The sequence below is a fragment of the Thamnophis sirtalis genome, unplaced genomic scaffold, assembly GCF_051295495.1.
Source record: "Thamnophis sirtalis isolate CommonGarterSnake01/CBP01778 unplaced genomic scaffold, rThaSir2_p1.2 scaffold_1, whole genome shotgun sequence".
NCBI classification, from domain to species: Eukaryota; Metazoa; Chordata; class Lepidosauria; order Squamata; family Natricidae; genus Thamnophis; species Thamnophis sirtalis.
In genome coordinates, this window is record NW_028261381.1 from 10,064,145 (window position 1) to 10,091,938 (window position 27,794).

The 27,794-nt window shown below is 40.8% G+C and overlaps 1 protein-coding gene across 1 annotated transcript in view; it reads left to right on the forward strand.

Moving 5' to 3' along the window:
• The window catches only part of DNAH7 (dynein axonemal heavy chain 7), a 188,318-nt gene that overhangs the window by 114,297 nt on the left and 46,227 nt on the right, over window positions 1-27,794 (forward strand). The window contains exons 42-50 of the mRNA XM_087705071.1: window positions 669-999; window positions 5,361-5,707; window positions 8,722-8,902; window positions 11,009-11,194; window positions 15,640-15,803; window positions 16,778-16,932; window positions 18,816-19,006; window positions 22,636-22,769; window positions 26,539-26,874. Of these exons, the coding sequence (XP_087561197.1) occupies window positions 669-999; window positions 5,361-5,707; window positions 8,722-8,902; window positions 11,009-11,194; window positions 15,640-15,803; window positions 16,778-16,932; window positions 18,816-19,006; window positions 22,636-22,769; window positions 26,539-26,874 (2,025 nt within the window). The remainder of the gene's footprint in view (window positions 1-668; window positions 1,000-5,360; window positions 5,708-8,721; window positions 8,903-11,008; window positions 11,195-15,639; window positions 15,804-16,777; window positions 16,933-18,815; window positions 19,007-22,635; window positions 22,770-26,538; window positions 26,875-27,794) is intronic.

Consider the following 27,794-nt stretch of genomic DNA (forward strand, 5'->3'; position numbering starts at 1 on the left):
GCATCTAATACACTAGGATTTAAGTAAAGCATCTTAGGACTCAAGGAATACACTATAAATTTACTGGATTGGAAGAGGAATTTGTAGAAGTAGTGCTGAGTAAAGACACAATTTCTGTGCCGATGGTTGTGCGGGTGGGTGGATGTTTGGGGATGAAATTAACGTGACCCGTCAAAACCGCGGTCCACAAAAGCGCGATCGACGAAAGCGCGCATTTGACGTCATCACAGCGCGACAAAAAAAATTAAAAATTGAAATAAAAATAAAATTAAAGCAAGCCGATTCACATAAAGGTAAGGGTTAGGTTTAGGGTTAGGTTAAGGGTTAGGGTTAGGTTTAGAGCGTTAGGGTTACGTTTAACGTTACATTAAAGGTTAGCGTTAGGTTTAGCGTTAGGTTAAGGGTTAGGTTTAGGGTTAGATTTAGGCTTAGGTTAAGGGTTAGGTTTAGGGTTAGGTTTAGGGTTAGGTTTGGGGGGGTTAGGGTAAGGTTTTCGCTTTATTTTTACATTTTTCGATCACAGCGCGATGTTTTTGTCACGCTGTGATGACATCAAATGCGCGCTTTCGTCGACCGCGATTTTGTCATCCGCGGTTTTGTGGTGGAACCGAAATTAATGATACTCTAATGCAATGTCATTCAGATTCTGTCTTCTGATTCATCTCCAGCGAGGTGATGAAACTGAAAAAGAGATACGAAGTGGGCTTGGAGAAACTGGACTCGGCAGCTTCCCAGGTGGCCACCATGCAGGTGGAACTGGAAGCCCTGCAGCCCCAGCTAAAGGTAGCCAGCAAGCAAGTGGATGACATGATGGTTGTTATTGAGAAAGAATCTTTGGAAGTTGCAAAGACGGAGAAGATTGTGAAGGCTGATGAAGAGGTCGCCAATGAACAAGCCATGGCCGCCAAAGCCATCAAAGATGAATGCGATGCAGATCTGGCAGAAGCTTTGCCAATCCTGGAAAGTGCATTAGCCGCTCTGGACACTCTGACCGCACAGGTATGGTCTCTGTTCAGTGCTGGGTTTCAATTTTTTTTGAACCTACTCTGTGGGTGTGGCCTCCTTTGTGGGAGTGGCTTGCCGGCCATGTGATCTGGTGGGAGTGGCTTGCCGGCCATGTGTTTTCTTTCTCTCTCTCTCTCTTTCCTTCCTTTTGTCTCTCTGTCCCTTTTTCCTTTTTTCCTTTCATTTCTCTCTCACTTTTCTTTCTTTTTTTCTTTATTTCTTCCTTTCTTTCTCTTTCTCTGTGTGAGTCTGTCTGTCTGCCTCTCTCTCTCTCTCTCTCTCTCTCTCTCTCTCTCTCTCTCTCTCTGTCAGTCAGTGGTGGGTTTCAATTTTTTTTGAACCTACTCTGTGGGTGTGGCCTCCTTTGTGGGAGTGGCTTGCAGGCCATGTGATCTGGTGGGAGTGGCTTGCCAGCCATGTGTTTTCTTTCTCTCTCTCTCTCTCTCTCTCTCTCTCTCTCTCTCTCTCTTTCCTTCCTTTTGTCTCTCTGTCCCTTTTTCCTTTTTTTCTTTCATTTCTCTCTCACTTTTCTTTCTTTCTTTTTTTCTTTATTTATTTCTTCCTTTCTTTCTCTTTCTCTGTGTAAGTCTGTCTATCTGTCTGTCTGTCTGCCTCTCTCTCTCTCTCTCTCTCTCTCTCTCTCTCTCTCTCTCTCTCTCTCTGTATGTGTGTGTGTGTGTGTGTGTGTGTGTCAGTGGTGGGTTTCAAAAAAATTTTTGGAACCTCTTCTGTAGGTGTGGCCTGCTTTCTGGGTCCACTGGTGGAACCTCTTCTAACCGGTTCGGTAGATTTGACGAACCGGTTCTACCGAATAGGTGCGAACTGGTAGGAACCCACCTCTGCCTCTGTTTCATTCTTGCTGAATTTCTTCATCTGAAAGAGGCAGGCATGCTGACTTATTCATATCTTGGGTTTTTGTAGAGAAAGGTCAAGACTGACATAGCATTAATTTGTTACAGCGCTACAGGATTTTGCTTTTGTCCCATTTAAAAGGTGCCCCTCTTCCTTAGAGATAAGACATTGTCGAGTTCAGCATTGTTCCCCTAGAATTATTTGAAAGGTTGAGCAGGTAAGAAACATAAACAGACTTATTCACTTTCAGTTATACTGAAAGAGAGAATGAAATAAGAGACAGAGATAATGTCACTTTGCCTCAGATGGCAGAAGCGGAACCTGTGAGTTGAAGCAACAAGAAAGTAGATTGAGGACAGGCGGAATTTCCTGATGATGAAAGCTGACAACCAGAGGAATAGTTTTCGTCGTAAAGTGGCATGTTTCCCTTCACTGGAGGTTTTAAAACAGAGGCCAGATTCATCGGTCTAAAATGCCTTAGCAAATCCAGTAGCCAGGGTGAAAGGGATGACCTTGCTCTGAATTTGATGATTTTGTTGGGAATTTGTTGTGTTTGAGGCAATTTATTTATTTATTTATTTTTCATAGAAAATTTTTATTTTCCATTTTCATAGCATATAATCACATGTATACTATTACATAGTCAATGTCATGTTGTATTATTAAGTAATTACATCAATTCATCTTGCCATCAACTACCAAAGGGAAAAAAAAACAGAAAAAAAAAACCACAGTTATTGGCTCTTCTGCTCTCCATACACCATATTTATACCTTATCTGACACTTTCTTCCCCTTCTCTCCTCCCCCTTTCTACATCCTTTCTTCCCTCCATCATTTTCTACTCTACTTCCCCTTCCTTTCTCCTTCTCCTCTCTCCCCTTACCACTCCTCCTTATACTCCTCATCTTCCCCCCTCACCAGTGGTGGGTTTCAAAAATTGTTCGAACCTACTCTGTGGGTGTGGCCTCCTTTGTGGGAGTGGCTTGCCGCCCATGTGACCGGATGGGAGTGGCTTGCCGCCCATGTGACTGGATATGAAGATGCCAACGACACTTGTCAGAAACACCTTAAATTACCTCACACACAGCACTGGCATGCATAAGAATAGGATGTAAACTTGTTTTTTAAAAGGCATCTTTGGTTTGCGTTAAAACAACTTCAACACACGCAATGTTCTGATTGCACCACAAACGCAGTACTCATCCTTACCTTTCACAGAGGCACTGAGTTTTATAAATAGGAGCATGATAGTGTAGAATAATCATATCCAAGGACCAGTGGTGGGTTTCAAAAAATTTTGGAACCTCTTCTGTAGGTGTGGCCTGCTTTCCGGGTCCACTGGTGGAACCTCTTCTAAGCGGTTCGGTAGATTTGACGAACCGGTTCTACTGAATAGGTGCGAACTGGTAGGAACCCACCTCTGGCCCTCACCCTCTCTCCTGTCCCTCTCTTCCTATCTTTCTTCTCTCCTCTGCTTCCCACTCTTCCTCTAATTCACTTGGTGTATTTCAGCTTCTGAGCAAACTCCCTATTTTTGTGTTTGAGGCAATTTATTGAAGGTTCTTGAGCAGAAAGGAAAGGAAAGATTTGGACACAAATTTCTGTCCATTATAAAAAAAAAATTAAAAAAATGTTAAGTGCTAAAACTGAGGCTGAAATTGACTATTTGCTGTGTATCTGAATTAGTTATCAGATATTCTCTGGCATCTGTCAGAATTACTTGACATTTCCATTGGTCTACAAACATAAAATCTAGCAGTGAATGTCAACGCTCACTGCATATTATTCATTAGTATGGGTGTCCCAAGGATACTGACACAATGCTGAAAAACATTTGAATTTATTGAAATTGAAAAATAAGGGAGAAGGCTCATCGCTTGTTACACAATTATATGTAATGCTACTTAATCCGGACTAGTTAATCATAATCATATCACAATTTAGAACTTTGTTGCCTTCAATCCGACCTAAGTGTAGTACATAACATTATCTACTACAGTGTTCTACCTGTCAATAACTTCTTCAGCTTCAACCACAACAATACATGAGGACACAATAGATAGACTTACGTTAAACCACTCCAAACTCGATTGCAGAAAATAAGACTTCAGCAACAGAGTGGTCAATGCCTGGAATGACTCAGTAGTTTCTTCCCCAAACCCCCAAAACTTTAGCCTTAGAATGTCTACTGTTGACCTCACCCCATTCCTAAGAGGTCTGTAAGGGGTGTGGGTAAGTGCACCAGCGTGCCTATCGTCCCTGTCCTAACATCCCTATTTAATTCGTATCCATTTCGTGAATTGATAATCTTGTATGTACTTATATCTATTATCTTATACACGCTTGACAAAACAAGCAAATAAATAAATTAAAAAAGTATGCAGGAAAAGAATGAAGCATAAACTGAACTTAATTTTTGAAACCGTTATTCTGTGACATGATAGATACAAGAATGCTTTTAAAAAAGGGAATAATGCTGATATTCTGCGTAGTACAAAAAACAATTTTTCTTCTGGATTTAAAACAAATATTTTTACACAAATATAAGATAAATTACTTTTCACAATCTTTGCGAAGATGAATTTTTAGAGAAATTCTTATGGGATTGGTATGTATTTCTTGCACTTATCTTAGTTATGAAATAATTCATGGTATTGGACCTTCATGGTATTGGACCTGGGTACTTGAGAGACCGCCTGCTGCCAATTACCTCCCAAAGACCCATTAGATCACACAGATTAGGCCTCCTCCGGGTTCCATCTATGGGCCAATGTCATCTGGCTACTACCCGGGGGAGGGCCTTCTCTGTGGCGGCTCCGCCCCTTTGGAATGAGCTCCCCGCAGAGATTCGGACCCTCACCTCTCTCCAGGCCTTCCGAAAAGCCGTTAAAACCTGGCTGTGTCGGCAGGCCTGGGGTCGATGAGTTCCCTTCCCCTCTCGAATCGTGTGGCTGTTGGTTGTTTTAAATTCCCTTGTACTTTTTTGTTGTAGTTCTTTGTGTTTCCCTTCCCCTCCCTTGGGTTTGTGCACCGCCCTGAGTCCCGCCGGGAATAGGGCGGCATATAAATAAAATGAACCTTGAACCTTGAATTAAGAAGGTGGTTGAGTGATCGATAGATGTGTGATAGAAAGGAGGAAAGATGTGAAAACAGAGCATCTTTGGCTGCCTCACAAACCACCAATGGTCCAGGCTTGTTGTGTAAAAAATAGACAATGGAGAAGGAAAAAGGAGTCCAGAGGGAAAAGATAAAGAAGATAAATTTAGCTGGAGTTCCTCAAATGTTATGATTCTTCTACTGGCCAGCAATAGTGGAAATGGGTTTGTGGTCACCTGAATGGAAGTCCTACTTGTTTGTCATGGAATCCTTAGTTTTGATGTACTTTGAAAAAAAATCAGGTGGCCTGTCATCCAAATACGATGACATTTTTCTTAATGTTGTTTTCAAGATTAAAAATGCAATAGGATTTCCCCCCCCCTCCAATCTAATCTTTTGAATATAGGATATCACTGTTGTCAAGTCCATGAAAAGCCCCCCTGCTGGTGTGAAACTTGTTATGGAAGCCATTTGCATCCTGAAAGGGATTAAGGCGGATAAAATTCCAGATCCAACAGGCACTGGAAAAAAGATGGAAGATTTCTGGGGCCCAGCTAAGAAACTCCTTGGGGACATGAGGTTTCTGCAATCACTGCATGAGTATGACAAGGACAACATACCTCCAGCTTACATGAATATCATTAGAAAACAGTACATCACTAATCCGGAGTTTGTCCCTGAAAAAGTTCGGAATGCTTCCACAGCTGCGGAAGGGCTGTGCAAGTGGGTCATAGCCATGGACTCCTACGATAAGTAAGTAACAGTTTCAAATCATAATGTAAATGAAGAACATTGGGCTGGCCTACAGGGAAGTGACTTTTGTGACTCTTTCTTCTCCCCAAGCGGTGATAGAAATTTGCAGGAATACCGATATATACTGTCTCCTTTACGAATAGAGAATATGGCAACATCATCTTGTTTTCAGTGTATTTCCAAATCAATGCGGGAGCTGGCAGCCATCCAGATTCATACGAATTAATTTTGCAGATTTGTCATTTACAGAAATTTGTACTTTTTCTACTAATTACGGTATACCCACAATTCTCTTTTTCTTCTACTTCTGTATATACAGCCCTGGTCTTGAGTTGGGGGCTGATTCCCCCAGGGAATTCCCAAGCAGGATCTCTTTTGGTTCTTAGTTCAAACCAGCCTGTTGCCAAGTATTCCACCATCAAGGGGCACCGATGGGTGTTTTCCTTGCTTTTCTGCGGCATCTAAAAATGAAAATAATAAAGAATCCCATATGTATAACACCGGTACAATGATAACATGAAATGACACTAAGCTATTTTACTCAATGGTTAGGAATCTTCCAGTCTATCCTCTCCCTTGTAAAACCAGTCAAGCGTTCTCTTTAATGATACAGAAGACTTTTAAAACCCAAACAGTCCAACTCCTTGTCTTGACAAATGGATTCAAATAGAACAGCTTTCTCTACAAAGTATCCTACAATACATAGAATTTGCTCTCTTTCTCTGAGTTTGCTCAATCCCTTCTGAATTACATCCTCTCCAGTGGTGGGTTTCAAAAAAATTTGGAACCTACTCTGTGGGTATGGCCTGCTTTGTGGGAGTGGCTTGCCATCCATGTGACCTGGTGGGAATGGCTTGCCAGCTATGTGACTGGGTGGGAGTGGCTCAGTGGTGGGATTCAAATAATTTAACAACCGATTCCAATTCTGCCCTAATGACCAGATGGGTAGGCGTGGCTTGGTGGTCTTGTGACTGGGTGGGTGTGGCCAACTCAATGTCACTCAGGTCAATAGGCGCTTCGCCTTAGCTGTTACAATGTAATAAGGGTTAACCGAAGTGGCAGTTTCTATAAGCAGGGCAATAAAGATTAGGCTAGAAACAACACCAGAATCTTTCCTTCCTGCCTTCCTTACAGATTAGCCCTGTAAAGCGGGGAAAAAAACCAAAATAAGATTTCTTCCAACAACCGGTTCTCCGAACTGTTTAGAAAATTACCAACTGGTTCTCCCGAATAGGTGCGAACTGGCTGAATCCCACCACTGATCCTCTCCCATCTGGCCCATTTCAATCCTTTCAGGGCAGGTCTTCTGGTCTCAAACCTTCCCCAGCAGATTCCACTAGGCGACTTTTCTCATGGATGTACATTTAGCCCCCTCTTTGTTTGATCTGACAATAGATGTTCCTAGTTCCTTTGTATTCCTGTGCAAAGCTGCAGGCCATGGGAATCCCAAGGGGACAAACTTTGTAGTGTCCGTATTTTGCTTTTTATTCTTACTGCCAGCAGAGCAGGAAAATTCCTGCTCTGCTAGTTCCTGGTGCCCTCTCTTTCTCCCTTTGCTTCCTTGCTTCACTCAAACCAGCCGGCTTTCATGTCTAAGATTGAACTGGAACTCACAGTCTCCTGGTTTCTAGACCAGCACTTACCCATTAGACCAAACTGGCTCTCATATATCTATCTCTGTCTCAGTCTCTGATTATATACATACATGTTCTGACCCCCCTCGTCCTACACCAAAGCATGCCGAGACAAAGATACTGCAAGGATTTATTGAACACAGACAGGACCTTGGCAGCAAGCCAGCACAGACTAACCTTGGCAGCAATCCAGCCTGCCAAGCTAGCCACGAAAGTTCTCCAACTTTCGTGAATATGTTGACTCCTGCAAAGGGACGTGTGCACAATCATTCCTTTTATAATCTTGAGAGGAGCCTAATTACCACCAGCTGAGTGCAATTATCTCCTGTAACTGCGTAACTGTTCCTTACACCTATTAGCTCTTCGTTGCCGGGCATCCAGGAACAACTCTCTTGGCTCCTCCCCACTGCTCCAATGCCTGACATCCGGATCACACTCCCTTGTCTCCTCCCCACTGGTCCACGTCTCAGGCGCCTCCTGGTGGCCAACCAGCCTCTCTGCGCCTTGCTCAGAGTTGGAACCCTGTCCAGGGTCCTCCACATCCTCCAGAGCTGACTCATAGGGCCCCTCGCTGTCGGAGTCTGGTGGCAGCTCCAACGGCTCCTGCTGGGCCACAACACATACATATACTATATGAGCATGTATTTCTCTCTTTTTGCCTAGCGACATTTGGATTTTAAAGAATATTGCTAACACAAAGAATAAGAGATAGGATCTGAATTTGTCAAGGCAAAGGACAACATCACATCCCAATTATCAAATAACTAAAATGCTTAGGACTTACTTTTGTTCAGATTTTCTTCTGGGGTCTTCATATTTTACAGGAAGACAGTTAGCATCCATAAGTCATGTGATACTTTGAATTGCAGATAAGAATTTCTATTGCCTTGTTGGCAGAGTCACCATACGTACTGCATATGCAGGAATGTCCACATGTGTTTATGTAACACCAGGGGTGGGTTTCAACCGGTTCGCGGCAGTCCCTGCGAACCGGTTGGTCAGCGAACCCGGAAGTAAGTAACTTCCGTGAACGGCGAAGGGCGCACCCGCCCGCCCGCGCTCCTTACCCGGTTTTGACGAGTTCTGCGCTTCCACGCATGCGCAGGATGCATACAGAGCCTGCGCGAACCTCCAGGAGCAGCTGAAGCATCGCACAAACGCTAGTACGCATACGTGCACCGCGTGCGTGCATGCACGTGTCGTGCACGTGCACAAGGACGCCGCCGGCCCCGTTCCAACCGAACCGGTTGGGACGGGGCGAGAAACCCACCCCTGTGTAACACGTATACAGAAAGAGTAGCTAGATGGAATAGTATTTGCATGTGGATGTAACAAGGATGACATCCTTAACTGTTGTTGTTGTTGTTGTTGTTATTTCAGAGTGGCAAAAGTTGTTGCCCCCAAAAAGATAAAACTCAATGCAGCTGAAGGAGAACTGAAAATTGCTATGGATGGTTTGAGAAAAAAGCAGGCAGCCCTGAAGGAAGTTCAATACAAGCTAGCACAACTACAGAAGACTCTGGAACAAAAAAAGCAGGAAAAAGCTGACTTAGAAAACCAAGTAAGTAACAACCATGTTAAAATATCAAAAATGCAAAAAAAAGAAGTCTATGCCATCACTTTAACTTTTTGTTGTTGTTTCTTTGCTTCTTCATTTATTTTCCATTTTTCACAACCCCGAGCAGGATACTTATCAAATGCTCTCAAAGAGCTCTTCTCTTTCTGAGTTAAAAATATGCAGATTATATGCCAGATCTCCAAAGTAGGACTGAGGATCAAAGCAACAGCCACAAACTCTGAAGAAAATAGTGGAATTTTATTAAACAATTTCAGTTTCTTTATTACATACGCGGGATTCTTCGTTATACCAGATTGCGTTGATAGTTGAACCGAGGTGGCGCAGTGGTTAAATGCAGCACTGCAGGCTACTTCAGCTGACTGCAGTTCTGCAGTTCGGCTGTTCAAATCTCATCGGCTCAGGGTTGACTCAGCCTTCCATCCTTCCGAGGTGGGTAAAATGAGGACCCGGATTGTTGTTGGGGGCAATATGCTGACTCTGTAAACCGCTTAGAGAGGGCTGAAAGCCCTATGAAGCGGTATATAAGTCTAACTGCTATTGCTATTGCTATAGTTAGCATTTGCCTACATTTACACGACTATAACCTCAAAAGTAATTTATACTCAAAACTTGTTGAACCTACCTGGCAGTTACATGAATAATGTAGAGGTGAAGATGATGGTTTTGGAGTGGGGAATGAGGAGACTCTAATTCAGTTTCCCATTCTGAACTTACTGAGCTACTACTGAACTTACTAATGCTGAGTAAGTTACTCTCAGGCAAAGTCATTACACAGAGTTGCAGATAAAGTCTGGGGAGATTCTCATGTACATTGCTTAAACTTTCTAGAGATAAAAAGGATATAAACAAAACCAATTAGTGGCTAAATGGCGCTTAAATCCTTACACCCTGGTGCAGTTACACCCTGGATGGCAGATTGCAAAGACCTGAGCTTGAAAGAAAGCAGAATGTGTAAAAATATTTTATTTTTGTATAAGAAACTCTCTTTGGATTTGGGGGTAGTATTTTTGACAAATCGAAGGATCAGCTGGATTTCCCTTAGTTAAATGAATTGTTTTTGTGTGGAAGGATATTTGGAGAGATCAGGATGTTTGGTTTTGTGATGGCGTATGCTCAGCTAAGTTCTTCCCTTCCAATACTGAGCAGGCTTGCTGGAATAAATGAGGAAGTAATGGGGTCTCTCCATGTCTTCCAGTATACCTGTGTATACACCGCTGGGTTTTATTCTTATTTGCATCAGAGTACCAAAGATTATTCCCACTTGGCCTGATCTGTCCATGCTCCTCTATTATTGATGGACTACTAGCCTAAAGCAAAAGCAAGCATGGAGAAGCATGATGGCAATAGGGCATAGTTTAACCTTTTTTGGGAAAAGAGGAACCAACTGGATAAAGAGATGCTTTCCCTAAAATTTCACCTGTTAGATAACAGCTAGAATTAGGAAGTTGACACATTTTATTTATTTGTTTGCTTGATTATTAAATGGGTTTGCCTCCCATCTCACCACAAGGCATGCAGAAAGTACCAAGTTAGGGAAGGTTATTCAAGAGCCGAGGAGTCGAAGAAAGTCCCTCCATTACACATAGCTGGTACTGCAGCTAGTTCAATATTAAACATTTATTAGAGAAAACATTTTTGACAAATTGCCAGACAGAAAGCTCCTTATGCATTCAATTCATGGGCCACATCTGTGTAAGAATGACCTTCATAAGTCAATGCCATGCTCTTGTATGATATGTATTCCTTTTTGAGATGCAACTGTTTTTGGTATCGCATATAAATCCATTATCAATTTCGCACTGCAAAGTGAAGGCAATAATTTATTTGAAGGCAAGAAGAATGGAAATACTATTGACCTTGCTGAATTTCATCTGTGACAATTTGTCACACACATTTCTTTCAGTTTTTCTATCTTGGGGTTTCGAATATAAAAAAAACTTTTAGATGATGATGAGGGTTGGTAATAATAATAATAAGCAATGCATATTGTATATAATATTTTCATAAGCATTGAAAGTAAAGCATGTAACTATCTGTAATATCATTAGCTGGGATGGCTTTGCTTAAAGTTTGTATTTTGATTTTAAGGTTGACCTGTGTAGCAAAAAGCTAGACCGAGCAGAAAAATTACTTGGTGGCCTTGGGGGTGAGAAAACCCGTTGGAGCCAGGCAGCTTTGCAACTGGGAAAACAATACGTCAATTTGACAGGCGATATCCTCATCTCATCTGGCATTGTGGCTTACCTGGGAGCCTTCACATCCCTCTACCGACAAGTAAGGAATGAATGAACAATTGAATAAATGTATGACGTTTAGTAAGCTAAATGCTTCTGCAGCAAATAAGCAATAGTTTTTACTCAATATCCAAGCATATACTTTTACTTCAGTTTGAAAAGAAAAGCTTTGATATGAAAACAACACGATGAGAAAATTATGAAGGTATCATTGTTTAAAGAAACATTTAAAAAAAAATTTAAGATAGCCATCTTTAACTTTGGCACATCATAATTGCCAACTAATATAGACCATTGGTGGGACCTTTCCTTAACTTAGCCTTAATTATTGTTGGGTTGTAACTCACCACTATCTTTAATTATTGGCAGTTATATGTTCTAATTCAACTATGTATGGGAAATATTGTTTTAAGGAGAAATGACCTATATTAATCTTGAGATGTTCCACATACAAGGAGTGCCATGCAATTCTGCAGGAGAAAGAGTACATGAGTGGCCTGAAGTTGAACTTAGCTACAATTCCTGGCATTTCCATGCAGATTTGGATATAGTCCTTTTCCAAAGCCCCAAAAAGCCACTGCCAATTAGTGCAGACAATATAGAGCCTGACTCAAAATATGCAATTCCATAAGCAACAACTTCTTCCCTTTAGAATCTGCAATATTTCAAAAGAAAGCAAGTAAAATGTTTTGTCAAGTAAAATGTTTTGTCTTGCAGTAACTAAACTTAAGGAGTATGGCAAAATACTTGGAGAAAACCATGGATGCTCAGGATTTCCCATATGTTTCCACTCAATTTTTTAGCTCGTTTTTGAGCTGTTCATAAGAACTGTTTCCAAATTGGCACCCATAGGCTTCGTTTCACATTGTGTTCTCCATTTAAATCACTTCTTAAGGTTGATCAGTTACACCACGTAGAGACATTTATAAGTACCCTTAAACATTCTCAGTGTTCTAAAAGGTTTAAGGAATTTAGACAGAGTTTTGATTTTCATATTTCTGAAATATAGCAGATTCTAACCTCGGCCCACAACAATTTGTGACTGTTTCATTGGAAGCCATGGGAGATTTTTAAATCTTTTTCCTAGTTTCAGTGGAAATTAATCGTAATGCTTTAGCGGGATCAGAGCTAATATAGATCATAACTCAAACCCATAGAGAAGTTAGATTAAGGTTATGACTCTCCCAAATTGCAAACTATTGCTGCACAATTATGTTTTCTTTCATTATACCAATGCAGCCAATTCAGCTATTAAGAAGGTATAATAGAATTTAGACATTTATAGGGATGATAATAAAAAATATTTGATACTTAAATCCTACGTTTTGCTTTTATATTGGAGGGAAGCATTGTAGAGTCATTTTCATTCTTCTGAAATTCCTCCATCCATAAACAATATTATTTCCTTTGTTAATTTATTAACAAATGAATGGGGATATGTAGAGTGTAAGTATGAAACGCAAGCAATATTTCTGGTAGGAAAAAAGAATATTTTAATAGTTGACTTTATATCCCCCACAAAACAGATTTAAGTTATTCTAATTCCCCATAGTTAACTTGATTTTATTAACAAGTGACAGGCAATTATACTTAAATCAATCTTTTGAGTAAGATAAACATTTAATTGGAGTTACTGCCTAAGCAATTTCAAAGTTCTTTAAAATGTTATTTTACATTGTAATCAGTTCCCAGATTCAACATTTCAAACAGTGTAGCTAATTTATTCCATGGCATGGCAGGTTTCTGTGATCATATTATATAGGCCATATGAGTAGATCCTTCCAGTTGATTGACTTTAAAATGCTTAATTTTCTCTGAAGGCCTCTTCACCTCCATGACTATTTAAGACCATCCAATTTAATTTCCTTAGTTTCTTATTTCTAACTTTGTTAATGTAAAAACACTCTGTCTTGAAAGTAAATCTGCTTTCTACCTATTATGAAATACATTTGTTTCTGTGGGAAAGTAGTTGGAACATCTCTGCGTGGATATTCCAGAAAAACCAAGCTCCATCTCTGTGGGGAGGATTCCAGGAGAAAGGAGGATAAAATCAGATGACTTCTAGCCATTCTGCCTTCCTTTTCAGTTCTCATTTCCATCTTTCCAAAAAGTAAAACAGGTGAAAAGCCTGCTTTTTTAAAATACACGGCTTCTTGCTCTTGCACAAATATTCAAAGCTACCAGTCTCCAGCTTAGAATGTAAAAAGAATCCTAATGCTTTTCAGTGCAAACATCTTGCTTTTAAAAATAAATAAATAAAAACATTTAATCACATTGACAGAAAAACAAAAGCATCAACTGCATCAGAACACAAATCCCTTCACATTATTCATTAACAGTTCTGTCCATATTTAAGTGCCCCCCTCTCCCCGCTCCTGATGCATGCTCCTTACCTCTCCTCCAATAAGTCTGTTTTACTCATTTTATACATACATACATACACACATACACACACACACACACACACACACGCACGCGCACACGCACACACATATAACAAAAAGGCAACAGTAAAAATATTGGGTTTCTGCCTGGATGGTCTCTTGTGACGAGCCGAAGGACAGAGAATGGAAGTAGTGATCTTCCTCCCATATTTGGGCATACCAGGGGTTGTAAAAATCTTATATATATATGTATATGTGTGTGTGTGTGTGTGTGTGTGTGTGTGTCTGTCTGTCTGTCTTTCTGTCTGTCTGTCTGTCTGTCTGTATGTATGTATGTATGTATGTATGTATGTATGTATGTTGTATTTGTGCTGATAAATAAAGGGAGACTAGTATAGATCTATTTCAAGCTATTTACTGGGATTGGAACCTGTATATATATCACCCATCTGGATGAATGATATACACCTCTGACCCATTTAAACTAGTGTCAGCATTCCAAGTATCATGTAGAATTAAATCAGAGTCCAAGGCTTAACGATCCTTAAAGTTCCAATTTAATAAAGCAGACATCTTAGCACATCTGTATTAATCCCAATTCTGGAAATTACATCAGAATTCCACCCAGTTAAAAGTTCATAATCTTTTCCCCACACCCACAATCCATCACATGGTCCAATCTTCTTCTTCCACGCTGGCATCTCCACCAAGCTGCTTATGGTCAGGTGTAAAAGTGCGGAGACAAAAGATGGCCTTGGCTTCTAGAAAAGAATGAAAACAATACATTCCACAATCCTACTCCTGTCTATTCCCCCCTCCCATCAACTATACTAAAGAAACAGCATAATGAAATAAGAGAAAGTGTGGCAGGCCAAAATTCTAAAAGGAATATAATTGCAGGCCTGACAACTAGCTGCTGAGAAATTCCAGTTGACTATCCGACACTATTATGTGTTTCTAGGTTGACCTTAGAAGTGTACCCAGTTAACTGTTTAACAGCTGAAACAATTATTTTGCACTGTAACTTTTAGTGTCATAAGCTGTTAATTAAGGCCTTCTTCTTCTGACTGTAGCTTTCCCTAAGTACATGATGTCTAATCTTCAGAATACCTGGGGTGGACATCTCTCTGGATTTCAGCTCTTGTTGATAAACTGTATCTGTTATCTTTCACTATGTACACTTCTGAGTTCGCTGCCTGATTATGATGTTTCTCCTCAAAGGCATTGTGGAAGAAATGGATAAAATCAGGGCTAATTGGATGGTGAAAGGAAAAAAAAATCAATATGAGGGGGTGGGGGTGGGGGGAGGGTGGGAGGGAGGGATCTGTATTAGGTTTGACGAGGGGTGTTAGATTTTAAAGTAATATGGTTGCACATGTATACTGTCTTCTCTTATTTTTTCTTTAAAACTAAGATATGCTAAGTATATTGATATGGAAGCATAAATACTATCAACATAGAATGGAGTTTTCTCAGAAGCTGAAACACACCAAGTGAATGAGAGGAAGAGTGGGAAAGGAGAGAAGAAAGATAGGAAGAGAGGGATAGGAGAGAGGGTAAGGGGGGGGAAGATGAGGAGGATAAGGAGGAGTGGAATGAAGAGAGAGGAGAAGGAGAAAGGAAGTGGAAGTAGAGTAGAAAAGGATGATGGAGGGAAGAAAGGAGGTAGGAGAGAGGCAGAAGAAAGAGGTGTATGGAGAGCAGAAGAGCTAATAATGGGTTTTTATCTTTCTGGGCGTTGATGGCAAGAGGAACTGATGTAATTACTATTTAATACAATAGGATATTGGCTATGTAATAGTATACATGTGATCATATGTTATGAAAATGGAAAATAAAAAAAGTATATTTCAAAAAAAAAAATCAATATGGTTCATTTTAAGTTTTATTAAATAAATAACCAAAATACTTCTTGGGAATAATTTTGTAAGTATTACGTTAATGCTTTTTGGTAGAATTAAAAGCAATTAAAAGGAACTCAAATTTGTCCCAGCAAATTGTCAAGAGTAACAAGTCATTGATACTGCCAATGAGCCTCATTACACCAACATTCATTTTTTGTTAGAATAACTGCCCAATATTTAGCACTCTTCCTTTTCAGAATCAAGCCCGAGACTGGATATTGACATGCAAAGCCAGAGGCATTCCCTGCTCGGATGATTTTTCCCTGACTACAACTTTAGGAGAAGCCGTGAAAATTAGAGCTTGGAATATAGCTGGGTTGCCTTCCGATTTATTTTCCATTGATAATGGTATTATTATCTCGTAAGTAACAGAAGCTTCAGATAGGCATAATTTATTTCTTTGGATAGTATTGTATGCTATTTTCTACTTGTAGGGGTGCAATAAGATACTATTGTATATTTTTTTCATTTAAAAACACATAAGATGCACTGTTCAGTAGTGAAGAGCTTGGTTGGCACGCAAAGGTTCTCAGGACATAATCCTTCACATTTAAAAAATTGTTCTCTAAATTTTCATCCTGCAGTTTGTTGGCTGACGAAATCTCAAATTACAAGCCAGTGTGATTTCTGACCATGCGGGCTTGGAATTCCAGAAGAAAGCTAGATTGAACAGATCTAAAATCTCTAAAATCTAAAACAAAATAGTAGAGCTATAGAAAATCTTGATTGGAAGCCACTGGGCTTCCACAGCTATGCTGGGCTGGGGGATTCTGGGAGTTGAAGTCCACAGAGCCAAGGTGGCGCAGTGGTTAAATGCAGCACTGCAGGCTACTGCTAGATCAGCAGGTCAGCGGTTCAAATCTCACCGGCTCAGGGTTGACTCAGCCTTCCATCCTTCCGAGGTGGGTAAAATGAGGACCCAGATTGTTGGGGGCAATATGCAATATGCTGACTCTCTGTAAACCGCTTAGAGAGGCCTGAAAGGCCTATGAAGCGGTATATAAGTCTACTGCTATTGCTATAAAAAAAAAAAGTCGCCAAGGTTGAGAAACACTGATATAGTGGTTAAGACTTCTTGGTAGAAACCAGAAGACCATGATTTCTTCTCCCACCCCGGGCACAAAGCCAGTTGAGTGATGTTGGGCCAGGCACAATCTCTCAGCCCCAAGAAGGAGGCAATGGCAAACCATTTCTGAAAGATTTTGCCAAGAAAATTGCAGGGACTTGTCCAGGCAGTCTCTGAGAATTGGACATGATTGAGTCGGAAATAAAAAATCAAATGCATAACAAAATCCCAACTAAATGTTGAGGTATTTCACTGTTTTCTCTCTCCAGAAATGCAAGAAGATGGCCACTTATGATTGACCCTCAAGGTCAAGCAAACAAATGGGTGAAAAATATGGAAAAAGCCAACAGCTTGCATGTCATAAAGCTCACGGACAGTGAATTTGTACGGACACTAGAAAACTGTGTTCAGTTTGGTACACCTGGTAAGCTATCAAGTCTTTAAAAGTAGATTTTTCTTGCAAATTTTCAAAGTATATGATTAGGTTTTTATAATCGTTGGAATCATTTAGATGTAATGAAATGCATCAGAGGGTAAAACATTTTACATTTCAGAACCAATTAACAATCCTCCAAATTGAGAAAAACATACACAGGTGGGGATTTAGGACATAACATCTCATCTAATATTTCCCATAATAAATATATCTTTGGCATTATACATATTGTATTTTCCATATGAAGAGCAACATTAAAACGGATGGAGTTTGATCGTATTGTACATATGTTCTCAGTTTTATCCATCATTTATATCATCCTCGTGGAACTAAAGAAATTTTATCAATTTCTTTTTAGGCTTTGTTTTTAAAGCCTTATATATCTCATGACATGCTGATTGAGTTCTTCCATCTCCTACACACTCTTATTTATTCAACTTGCATAATTTTATCTCTTTGGACACTCCCATATGAAAAGTATAAAAATATTTTAATGGTTATATGATGGACTATCTTTAGCTGATCACATCTACCAGGGGTGGGTTTCTCGCCCTGTTCCAACCGGTTCGGTTGGAATGGGGCCGGCGGCGTCCTCGTGCATGCGCGCGGTGCACGCATGCGTACTAGCGTCTGTGCGATGCTCCAGCTGCTCCTGGAGGATCACGCAGGCGCTGTATGCATCCTGCACATGTGTGGAAGCGCAGAACTCATCAAAACTGGGTAAGGAGCGCGGGCGGGCGAGTGCGCCCTTCGCCGTTCCCGGAAGTTACTTACTTCTGGGTTCGCCGACCAACCGGTTCGCAGGGACCGCCGCGAACTGGTTGAAACCCACCCCTGACATCTACCTGACTCACTAGAATGGGGGGACAAAGAATATTGCGGTTTTCATCCCCTAGGGAGATAGACCTGGTAGGACCAGTGGTGGATTCCGGATCCCGTTGCAATCAGTACGGTTGTAACGGGGCTCGGCGTCCACCACGTGAACACGTGCATGCATCCTTACCTCTTTCGATGCCTCCGCGAGCTTCTGCGATGCTCCAGCTGCTTGCTGGAGTGTCGCGCAGGCGCTGTACGCTCTGTGTGTGTGCACAGAAGCGCCGGAGAGCTCAAATACATGCAAGGAGCTTGGGCGGGCGGCCCCTACAGAGCAGCATACTGGAATGGTACCCGGTGCTCCAGGCAGGCATCGGTATGCCTGTACCGGAGCATATCACCCGCAACCCACCACTGGGTGGGACCCAGAAGAAGGATCTTCTCTGTGGTGGCTCCCTCTCTCTGGAACATCATTGCCCCGGAGATTAGAATGGCCTCTATTCTAACACTCTTCCGGAAGGCATTGAAGTCCTGGTTCTGCCAGTGGGCCTGGGGATGGAGTTCATGATGGAGCCGGGATGGGGTGGGTGGGTGGTTATTTTATATTATTTTATTAATTAATTTAGCATATGATTCTCTCTTTTAGTAGTTTTATTGTTTTTTATATGAGGTTTACCTTCTTGTAAGCCGCCTTGAGTTGCCATGTGCAAATAGGCGGCAATATAAATTTCCAAATAAACAAATAAATAAATAGGCACTATATTTTCAACCATTTATTTTCCAAATTTTATAACAGAGGTTCCTTATTCTTTCCTGCGTTAAACATTACAGCTATCATATTTTATTAGTGACAGTCATATTTAACGGTAAAGGTTGGCACTTGGAGTTGGCATGCAGATGTTTATAATTTCTACTCATCTTCCAATTATTGAGTCTTCAAGACTGCTTTCAGCTTCAGTTTTACTGAGGTCCTTATATAACAGCGTGTGTGCTTTGTGTCCTTTGTTCTTGCATCTTGTACATTTATGGTTTGTCTCAATTTCTTGGCTGAATCGAAGTGCTGCTAGAAAACGTTGGCGAAGAGTTGGACCCCATTCTGGAGCCTCTTCTGCTTAAGCAGACTTTCAAGCAGGGTGGCAGCATCTGCATCCGCCTTGGGGATTCTACCATTGAATATGCTCCCGACTTCCGCTTTTATGTTACAACCAAGCTGCGAAACCCCCACTACCTCCCGGAGACCTCCGTCAAAGTGAGCATTTTGCCTGGGAACCTCAGGCGGTTGACTTTTGTTTCATAAGCAAGTGGATTATTAGCGGTATCACGATCCCTTTCTTAACTCCCTCCCTGTGCATTTGCATGCATATATTATAGCAATAGCACTTAGACTTATATACCGCTTCACACTGCTTTGCAGCCCTCTCTAAGCGGTTTACAGACTCAGCATATTGCCCCCAACAATCTGGATCCTCATTTTATCCACCTCGGAAGTAGTGGTGGGTTCCGGATCTAGCGTTCACCACATGAATGTGCGCAATGTTCCCGCACACATGGGCAATGCGTGCATGCGTCACCTCTTGTGACACCTCTGTGAGTCTCCACAATGCTCCAGCTGCTCAGCAGAGCATCGCCCAGGCGCCCTGCACTCCGTGCACGTGCGCAGGAGAGCTCAAATACAGGTAAGGAGCTCTGGTGGGCGGGTGGGCCCTCCGGAGCACCAGAACAGAACGGTACCCAGTGCTCTGGGCAGGCACCGGTACGCCCGTACTGGGGTGTACTGCCTGCAACCCACCACTGCTGGGAAGGATGGAAGGCTGAGTCAACCTTGAGCCTGGTGACATTTGAAATTGCAGCAGCAGAAGCAGCCTGCAGTCCTGCAATCTAACCACTGTGTGGCTTATAATGATAATGCATATATAACATTAATATGAGCAGATGCTTTTTTCCATTCTCTCCCTCTGACATATATGTCAGTGATTATGTATATTAAATATAATTTTAAAAATATGTAAGCATATTAACACTAATATTTAGGATTTAACAATGGAAAGAAGGCAGTGAAAATGACAAAGATTGAATGTGAATAGGCCATGTATCTTCCATGAATCAATTTCAAAGGTTGTCTTTTATTTTGACCAGATATTCATCTTTGACACTAACAAAAGTCAGTCCAGTCCAGGGTAAATCGCACTGTTAGATTAAAAGCTTCTCTATTTATCTGTCTGTCTGTCTGTCTGTCTGTCTGTCTGTCTGTGTCTCTCTCTCTCTCTCTCTCTCTATCTCTATCTGTCTATCTATATCTATATCTATATCTCTATATCTGTCCATTTATCTATCTCTATCTCTATCTCTATCTCTATCTCTATCTCTATCTCTATCTCTATCTCTATCTCTATCTCTATCTCTATCTCTATCTCTATCTCTATCTCTATCTCTATCTCTATCATCTATATCTATATCTCTCTATCTCTATCTCTATCTCTATCTCTATCTCTATCTCTATCTATATATCTATATCACCTATATCTATATCTCTATATCTATATCACCTATATCTATCTCTATATCTATCTCTATATCATCTATCTCTATATCTCTATATCTCTATCTCTATCTCTATCTATCTATATCTACCTCTACCTCTACCTCTACCTCTACCTCTACCTCTACCTCTATCTCTATATCTATATCTATATTTATACCTACCTACCTACCTACCTAGATCTATATCTATATCTAGATCTATTTATATCTATATCTATATCTATATCTATATCTATATCTATATCTATATCTATATCTATATCTATATCTATATCTATATCTATATCTATATCTAGATCTAGATCTCTATATCTATATCTATATCTAGATCTAGATCTCTAGATCTAGATCTAGATATCTAGATCTAGATCTAGATATAGATATAATTTCTATATTGCGGCAAGAATCTCTTTATTGCTGCTCTTTTCACTGCACTCTGCCTCCAATCTCCTGCTATGAGCCATGGTGGCGCAATGGTTAGAAAGCAGTATTGCACGCTAATTCTGTCGACTGCCACCAGTTTGATCCTGACCGGCTCAAAGTTGACTCAGCCTTCCATCCTTCCGAGGTGGGTAAAAGGAGGACCCAGATTTTTGGGGGCAATACGCTGACTCTGTAAACTGCTTAGAGAGGGCTGCAAAGCACAGGGAAGCGCTATATAAGTCTAAGTGCTATTGCTATTGCTAGAGGAATGTGAAAACTCCATTGTAATCCACTGACACCCAACAATTCTCATATCTGCATTTGCTTTTTGGGAGGGGGGAGGGAGGGGGAGAAACGAAATAGCCACTATGAGGACAAAGAGAAGCACCAACGTGCTTTGGTTTCTGGGAGGTGGGCGGAGGGAACTGTGGAACAGGAAGCTGTAGGTAGGAGTTCCCATCAGACTTTGCCAACTCTGCAGTTCCAAAATAAATAGGGCAAAACTTGTCTTGATCTCACTTTCTCTGGAAAAGCAACTGAGTTGAAAGCTAGTTAGTCTGTCAAAGTCCAACCTACAGATTGTGTTTGTTTATATCGCAGTCAAGTCATCGCCAATTATTAATGACCAAATGGGTAGATTTTCTCTGTGATGATCTGTACTAACTTGGTTTTACAAGTCCTCCCATGGTCCCTTTGGGCATAGAGTGCTGTTATTTTCTGACCAGAAGATAGGAATTACTTTATGGCAGTATTCTCCAACTTAGCACTTTCTTTTTCAAAGATTTTTTTGTATTTTTCTATTCTCTTACATACCATTTTAACTATACATTCACATGATTGTTATTCTTCTTTACATTTATCATTCTTATACATTTACTATTTCATTTAATAGGTTATAATATAGAGTTTGGGCTGCTTTATTTATCACCCCTTCCTTATTTTGTAACACCTCCTTGTTTTCACTTTCTTTTCTTCCTCCCTCCCTTTACTTTCTTCCTTCCTCCTCTCCTTCCCCTTCCTTCTTCCCTTCCCTTTCTCCTACTCCTGCTCTTCCCCTTCCTACCCTCTCTCCTTCTCTTTCTCCCCCTTCCATCCTCCTCTCCTTACCTCTTTCTCCTTTCCCCCATCTTCCTTTCATTCTCTCCTCCTCTCTCCCCTTTTTTTTTCTATTTTTGTTGGTGTGTATTTCAAAACTCAGTTTTTGTTTCCTTGGGATGGTATTTCTGCCAACCCAAATATAATTTAGTATCTTACCTTTGCTAGTCTACCCTAGTTATGTCCCCCCTCCCTTTATATTGTGCTCCTGGATATATACTTATATATTTAATATTTTCTTTTCTGTTTTCCCCCTCTTTTCCATTTGATAATGCGTCATCTGGGTACTTTATCTTCTCCCTACTTTTTTTCCTAGCTTGCTTTCTCAAGCCAATCATAAAATCTTCCCCGATTCCAACCTAGCACTTTCTATTTGTGAGAATTTCCATCCATTATACCCAAGTATGGGAATTCTAGAAATCGGGAAAATATATTTTGAAAGTACTTGCTTGGAGAAGACTGCCGTATGGGGAAGAGGATAACTTTCAGACAGAAGCAGAAGTAATTCTTTTCTCTTTCTCAGAAATGTTTGATATGTGTTAGAACAGGGTTAGGGACCAGGCCGCAGCGCTGGAGGGGAGAGTGGGTGAGCAAGTGAAACTGAAACCATTTCCCCTGTCCATGGAAAAATTGTCTTCCACAAAACTGGTCCATGGTGCCAAAAAAATTGGGGACCATTATGTTAGAATGTATCACAGCATCCTGAAGTCTAAATATCTGGATAATAAAGATCCAGATGGACAGATATTTAAATACTTGGATAATCGGTGTTAGAACTATTAGGTTCTAATTCTAATTTGGAACTCTTGAAATTTTCAGGTAACTTTGTTAAATTTCATGATAACTTCAGAGGGGATGCAAGATCAATTGCTTGGAATAGTTGTTGCAAGAGAGAGGCCAGATCTGGAAGAAGAAAAACAAGCCTTGATCTTACAAGGAGCTGAAAATAAAAGGTATCAAACTATTATTAGATAGAAAGTTATCTCAACTGAATGATAATGTTCTACAGAGAGAAAGTAATTAACATATAGAAGTTCTCGACTTCCCACCATTCCATTAGTGGCCATTTAATTTTATGATGGCATTGAAAAAAAAGTGCATCATACGATCGTAATCTGGGCTCTTCGGAACGGGTTCACATAACAGTTGCAGCATTCTGCAGTCATTTGAGCTGTGGTGGCACAACGGTTTGAATGCAGTGTTTCAGGCTAACTCTGCCACTGCCAAGAGTTCGATCCTTACCAGTTCAAGGTTAACTCAGCCTTCTATTTTTTTGAGGCCAGCAAAATGATGACGACTCAGCTTGTTGGCGGCAATATGCTGACCCTGACATTGCTCAGAGAGTACTATATAGCTCTATTATATAGCAGAGAGCTATATATAAGTGCTCTTGCTAGTGCTAAGTGATCTGCAGCCTTCTCAGATTGTTTCTGAAAAACAAACTCAATGGGGAAGCTAGTAGGAAGTTGCAAATCACAGTCATTTGGTGTCTCACTTAATAACAGTGGGTGATTTGCTTAATGTCTGTGGTAAAAGGTAATATAATTGGGTATGGCTATATGATGCCTCACTCAATGAGCACTCAATTGCTTAACAAGTTTTACACTCTCTAACGTGGTTGTAAGTTGAGGATTACTTGTATATAATCATTGTATAACTCTTGATAAAAAGTAGTTGACTTTGGTACTGGAAACGTAAGAATTGTGAAAATTCTTGAAATAACAAGATCTTTTCTGTTCACTGTAAAGTGTGGTCTGACTTTGTAGGTAATTGAGGAGTCAGAAGAGTGAAAATTATTCTGTAAAGGTACTCTTGAGCTTTATTGGCAGAGAATTCTCCCTAACACATGGAGAGACTTTGAGGATATTATTTCTCTTTCAAATAAGGCTTTTTAAAAGGCTTCCATAAAGGGCCAATGACAGCTTCTGTGTTTATATAGAGAATCCTTCACCGAAACAATTGAAATATGCTACGTGATTTTTTTTTTTGACATTCCATGTTTTCCTCTGTAATTTATGCTGCTTTCTGTACCATTGAATGATTCTATGCCTGTTATGTGCTGAACCCCAAGAAAACTAATGAAGATTTAGATTAACTGAGTTTTAGGCATGTGGTACAAAGGGAGTCATTGGGTCTTTATCTTGGTTAAATAGCTGTACAAAACCACCCACAGGATAGCTCATATGTAGATTTTCCTTCAGCACCGTAATGGAGAGGAATCTAAGTTGTCCATTTCATTTCATTTCATTTCATTTATTAAAATTTATAGGCCGCCCTTTTCCCTGAGGGGACTCAGGGCGGCTTACAATCACAAGGGAGGGGGGTGCAGTATCAAAAAACAAAACAAAATGTGAACAAAGAAAAGTAATAAAACACAACTTTCGTTCAGCAATCAAACACTCGGGCGGGTGAATTGGGAACCTATCCCCAGGCCTGCTGGGAGAGCCAGATCTCCTACGGCATCCTATGGCATCTCCTACTTTTTCAGAGGATATTAAATAGTTCTTAAGGGGAAACTGGGGAGTGCCAATGTTTTAATGTTGACTTTTAGTCTTTCCAGAGACATCTGGCTACTGCATGATGAAGTACTAAATAACTGAAACTAGATCAGATAGTAGATTGAGTTTGAGTTTGAGTTTATTGGTCTTGTATGCTGCCCACTCCCGAAGAACTCCGGGCGGCTTACAATAAACAAGGCAAGGGGATAAATAAACAAAACAACACTTTAAAATACACAACAGTCACAGTTTCTGTGGGGCTGGATATTTCGAAAGCCCCCCGGCCTGCTGGAGCAGCCAGGACTTAACGGCTTTGCGGAAGGCCGGGAGGATAGTAAGGGTCCGGATCTCCACGGGGAGGTCATTCCAGAGGGCTGGAGCTGCGACAGAGAAGGCTCTCCCCCGGGGAGTCGCCAGCCGACATTCTGGAGAAGACCTAACCTGTGAGATCTAATCGGTCTATGGGAGGTAATCGGCAGGGGGCGGTCTCTCAGGTACCCAGGTCCGATGCCATGTAGGGCTTTATAGGTAACGACCAGCACCTTGAAGCGGATCCGGAGACTAATGGGTAGCCAGTGCAGCTCGTGGAGGATAGGTGTGACGTGGGTGTACCTGGGTGCACCCACAATCGCTCGCGCGGCTGCGTTCTGGACCAGCTGAAGTCTTCGAACACTCTTCAAGGGCAGCCCCATGTAGAGCGCGTTACACTAATACTTATCAGGGTTCTTATATAGCATCCAAAATTGAATCAGAGTTCAAGGCAAAGTATTACTCAAACTTCCAATTTATTAAGAGATCCATGTTGGCACATCTGAGAAAACCTGAATCTGAAAGCTTCCCGGTTTCCCCCCTCCCATTTGAAAGTTCAAGATCTTGGCCCACACCCACAAGTCCATCACATATCACATGGTCCAATCTTCCACTGCCATGCTGGCAGTTCCAGCCATCCAGTTCCGGACAGGTGCAGAGGTGCAGAGACAAAGGATGACCTTGGTTTTCTAGAAGGAATTTTGTTTTGGCTACATAGCATCTAATTCTGTACAACCCCCCCCCTCCCATTTTCCCACAATAGAAAAGGCATAGTAGAATAATAGGAAGTGTCAAAGTTCCAAAGGAAATATGGCTGCAGCCTGACCTACTGTTTGAATAACAGAGGTTCCTCATGCTTTATTTTTCCAAATACCATAATCATGAACCTTTCTTGTGGGTGGACACTTGAGAAGGTGATGATTAACATATGAAAAGTATCTGACCAGGAAAGACGGCTGCATTCCAAAGTAGACTTCATTGGTTTGAATATGAAATGCAGCTCAGAATGGCAGCTCAGGGACAGCGTAGAATTATGAAAGATCTCTGGCCATTGAGAAGAGCAACTCAGACTTTCCCCAAGATTAGCATAGATCAGAGAGATTTAGGAGGTAGGAATTGAACTCAGCCCACTATTTACCTTTTTTAAGAGTGGAAAGCTCGTGATTTCACTAAAATGGGCTTCTTCAGCAGATGAACTATTATATTTTAGATTTTAATGAGGATTATGGAAGTTAAGTGCAACACATTTGAAAAGCATAACATTAGGGAAAGCTGATGTAGACCTACAGTACAAATAGTCCTTGACTTACAATAGTTTATTTAGTGACTGTTCAAAGTTACAAAGGCACTGAAAAAAAGTGACTTATGACTGTTTTTCAGAGTTATAACCATTGCAGCCATCCCCATGATCACGTGATCAAAATTCAGATGCTTGGCAACTGGTTCAGATTTATGGCCATTGCTGTGTCCCAAGGTCAGGTGATCCCCTTTTGAAGCCTTCTGATAAGTAAAGTCAATGAGGAAGCCAGATTCACTTAACAACCAGGTTACTCGCTTATCAACTGCAGTGATTCACTTAACAACTGAGGCAAGAAAGGCTGTAAAATGGGAGAAAAATTCACTTAACAAATGTCTCCTTAACAACAGAATTTTGGACTTAACTGTGGTCGTAAGTCAAGGATTACCCGTATGTGTGTTTTGCTGATTGGCTGGAATGGGTCAGGAAATGGTTGTACAAATTCAGATTTGTGTCTGTTTTCTACCTTAAAGTTTAAAATAACTGTCAAAGATTTCATCCCTCAAATCCAGTTTTGTTTCTAAAGTAATGAATATTCTTAGGATCCTTTGACTGTATCAAATCATTTTTAGATCGTTCGCAACTTCTACAAGTTATTAATCAAATTTTCTGTTACAGACAGCTACAGGAAATAGAGGACAAAATTTTAGAAGTCCTGTCGTCGTCTGAAGGAAACATTTTGGAAGACGAGACTGCTATCAAGATATTATCCTCTTCTAAAGCTTTGGCTAACGAAATTTCGGAAAAGCAAGCCATCGCAGAAGAAACGGAAAAGAAGATAGATGCTACCCGGATGGGCTACCGTCCCATTGCAGTTCATTCCGCGATCCTCTTTTTTTCAATCGCTGACCTGGCTAATATTGAGCCCATGTACCAGTATTCTTTAACCTGGTTCATCAACCTCTTCATTATGTCTATAGACAATTCGGAAAAGTCAGATATTTTGCAAGAAAGGTATGTGAAATAATTACGATGCTAATGTTGCTTTGAACATCTGTTCTAACTGTGGAGCATCCAGCAAGAGCGCGGGGGGGGGGATTTTCGGTTTTTATTCCTTAGGCTGTTTACTATATTGAAAAGTTCTAGATAAATTCATTTATTAAGTTTGTACGCCGCCCATATCACTGTCGAGTGACTCTGCATAGCCTACAGAATCATAAAACAGCAATGTAAAGAGTTAAAACCTTGAACATTAAAAATTAACCAAAAAAAAAAAAATGGGTAAGATAGGAATACAAAGGCAGGTGGAGATGGTATTTTCTTCTAAGTCTACCAACTAACCTGAGACTGGAACCAAGTTATATATCGAGCCGAGGTGGCGCAGTGGTTAGGGTGCAGTACTGCAGGCCACTTCAATAGCAATAGCAATAGCAGTTAGACTTATATACCGCTTCATAGGGCTTTCAGTCCTCTCTAAGCGGTTTACAGAGTCAGCATATCGCCCCCAACAATCCGGGTCCTCATTTTACCCACCTCGGAAGGATGGAAGGCAGAGTCAACCCTGAGCCGGTGAGATTTGAACAGCCGAGCTGCTGAACTGCAGTCAGCTGAAGTAGCCTGCAGTGCTGCATTTAACCACTGCGCCACCTCGGCTCTATAAGTCTAACTGCTATTGCTATTGCTATTAATCAAGTTATATGTTAATCAAATTAGCATATGTGTACGGATTTCATTGGATTAAGTGTGTTCTTCCCCCCGCCCCCAAAGATTATTTTATTATAATTTGAGTCAGGGTGAGCAAAACCTATATCTGTTAATAGAGTTCCAACTTATTTGTGATAGACTTCAGATTCCCACCATTTATTTGCTTCAACTATTTGCATGCCACTTTCTATTTTCCAAAATTATTCTAAAGGTAACAGTGCAGAATGGCA